Source organism: Vicia villosa, linkage group LG1, assembly GCF_029867415.1.
Source record: "Vicia villosa cultivar HV-30 ecotype Madison, WI linkage group LG1, Vvil1.0, whole genome shotgun sequence".
NCBI lineage: Eukaryota > Viridiplantae > Streptophyta > Magnoliopsida > Fabales > Fabaceae > Vicia > Vicia villosa.
The window spans coordinates 172313152-172315722 of record NC_081180.1 but is presented as its reverse complement, the minus strand read 5'-3'; the positions used below and the strand labels follow the sequence as shown (position 1 = coordinate 172315722).

Sequence of the window (2571 nt, the reverse complement as noted above, 5' to 3'; positions counted from 1 at the left end):
GCACTGTCTTTTCTGTTTTGCAGAGACGCTTGCGTGGCATTCTTCATGAAGGGGATTGGCCAGTCAAAGGGACACACCACACACGCGCAAAAGCAATTGGCCGGTCAAAGTTTTGTTTCCTCTCTCCACTTCCTATTGGTTCGTTCTAGTGTGGTGGGGCCAGGTTGGACTGTGTTTTGTTTTATTTTCCACTTACTGTTTAGTTTTATATTGATATACTTGTGTGGAATTATTGTTAACAAACATGGTCCAGTACAGTTGGTGAGAGCGCTTTATCATTTGAACGAAGAAACATGGGATCGATCCCCACTGGCTTCAATATTTTTTGGTTCAATTTTCTTAGTAAAGGTTAGCAAGCTGATCCGGCGTGCCATTCTAATCAAGCATACGGTGTACCATCGGCCAGCAACCGTTAGATTCATTCACTACTGGATCTAGCGCCCTAAAGGATGAAGGTGCATACTATAGACCCACAGAGCTGCCACACAGGATCCTGCCCCAGGTTTCTTTATATTTTTAAATATATTATCTATACAAATTGTTTAGCTATATTAATATGCATCTAATTTAATTTTGCTAATTAGGGTTAAATAAATAAATTAGGATTAGGTTTAGGTTTAGGTTTATAATATTTTTCTCGATTATTCGAGTACTTCGATTAATTTATTTAATTGGCTTTAACCATTAAAAATCACAATAAAGAACCCTATTAAAAGTTACAACATTAGGGTTTGCCCAGTCCCATTGATCATTTGGCGAAACATTAAACCTTCGATTAATTTTCTCCCCGAACCGACTATACCTATTAGTCGCAGTAGGCGAGAAATAATTTTGATTAATTTAGTTTATTTGATCAATAATTTAATTAATCCTTTATTTAAATTCTCTCCTCGACCCGACTAAATCTATTAGTCGCATTAGACGAGAGATAAAAATATAAAATTAAAATACATTTTAATTTGCTGCCCGCGACGATCAATCTATCGATCTGAGTAACCAGCAATGCCCCATAATCCGTTAGCTATACTGACCAAATCTATTGGTCATCGCATCTAACGGTGCCATATCAAATCAGGGTTGTACGCTCAAATCTAAAACACACTAAACCACGACACTACGGATTTTCATCCTTTTCAATCAGGCAATTCAAAATGCCTTTCAAATCACATTCAAACTATGATAGGCCATTCAAAAAGCCTTCAAACAACCTCATACTAATTCTAAGGCGTACAATCCTGTGCCCGAACTACGTTGACTCTGATTCTCCATAAGGAGATACGTAGGCACTTGGATAACCAAGGCGAGTCACCCTCCTTAAAATCTCAATTTTCCCCTATTCAATTCTTTAGCTATTATCCTCTATAATTTTAGCCATAAACCTTTATTTTAAGATCAAACCTTAGGAAAGGGTTGAGGGTGCCTAACACCTTCCCTCGACCTGAATATAATAACTTACCTCGAATCTCAAAACTGCATAGGGTTTCCTATTCGCCCTTCAGAATAGGTGGCGACTCTAAAAGATCATTTTTAGGGCAGGTTGCTACACCATGCAATCAAGACAACGCTTGTAAGGATCCGACACCTGGTTCCCTCTGAGGGGGGCGAAGGCTATGGCACGCGACATGGTCGCTGTGTAACCCAACACCTCTCCCCAGCCAATAATATCAGGGAACTGCTGTAGTATGCAACCCTGGAAAAAAAACACGCTGATCAAACATACTATCACAAATATATAATAAACTTTGAGAAAATGTAGAAGGATATAAAATTGTTACCACTAACAGGGTACAACTGCCAGCCACACTTCTTTCCTTCCACAGGCATCCCACTCCGAGTATGTGGTAGTTGTACGCCAGTGTATCCGCTCCCCAATTGTACTCATGGACACGTGCGAGATCCGATAAGTACGCCAAGTAAGCGACTTCTGTGTACGTCGAGCTCGTGTACACAAAGAGCTGAGTGCCTATCAAATATAGGAAGTAACATCTCAGCACCCGCTCTCTGTGTATATTCACCTCTGCCTCGTCACCAACAGCCTCATGTGCCGCAAGAAGCTCCGCATCATATATTCGTTGCAAGAAGTGAAACCTCACGTGCGCCCCGCGGGTCCTCTCCACCTTCTCAAGTGCGTCAGCAGGACTAGCCCCTAGCTCCTCAATCATCATCTCCATCACTTCCTCCTTTGTCAGCCTATCGTAACCAAGGAGGGTACTCTTGATAGGTAGATTCAGAAGGCATGCAACATCGTCAAGAGTAATGGTAATCTCACCGTGAGGAAGATGAAAGTACGAAGTCTCTGGATGCCACCTCTCTAGAATAGCCATCAGCATTTCATTATGGATCGTCTGAAAGCCAACCTAACAGAGGTCCCTCATCCCAAAAGCTAGAAGTGCATCCTAGAACCGCGGCTCGTCGGGCTGCGCGAGAGCGGAAATTTTCCGGTTGTGGTTGTAGAATCTCTAGGGATCCTTCTCCTGAAAATTTCTAAAAAAAACACTGTTACCTTCAAGAAAAGTCATAAACTGAATAAAAAATAGTAATAAGTAATAACCAAAGAAAATTTACCTCCCT

The 2571-nt window shown here is 41.3% G+C and overlaps 1 protein-coding gene across 1 annotated transcript; it reads right to left on the bottom strand.

The window, feature by feature from the left end:
- Positions 1 to 1540: 1540 nt before the first annotated feature.
- On the bottom strand, positions 1541 to 2324 carry LOC131659560 (protein MAIN-LIKE 1-like). Its single transcript, XM_058928736.1, has 2 exons — positions 1776 to 2324; positions 1541 to 1690 (listed from the first exon to the last, which is right to left on the bottom strand). Exons 1-2 carry the CDS (start codon positions 2322 to 2324, stop codon positions 1541 to 1543), a joined length of 699 nt encoding a protein of 232 aa, XP_058784719.1.
- Between the last annotated feature and the right edge of the window lie 247 nt (positions 2325 to 2571).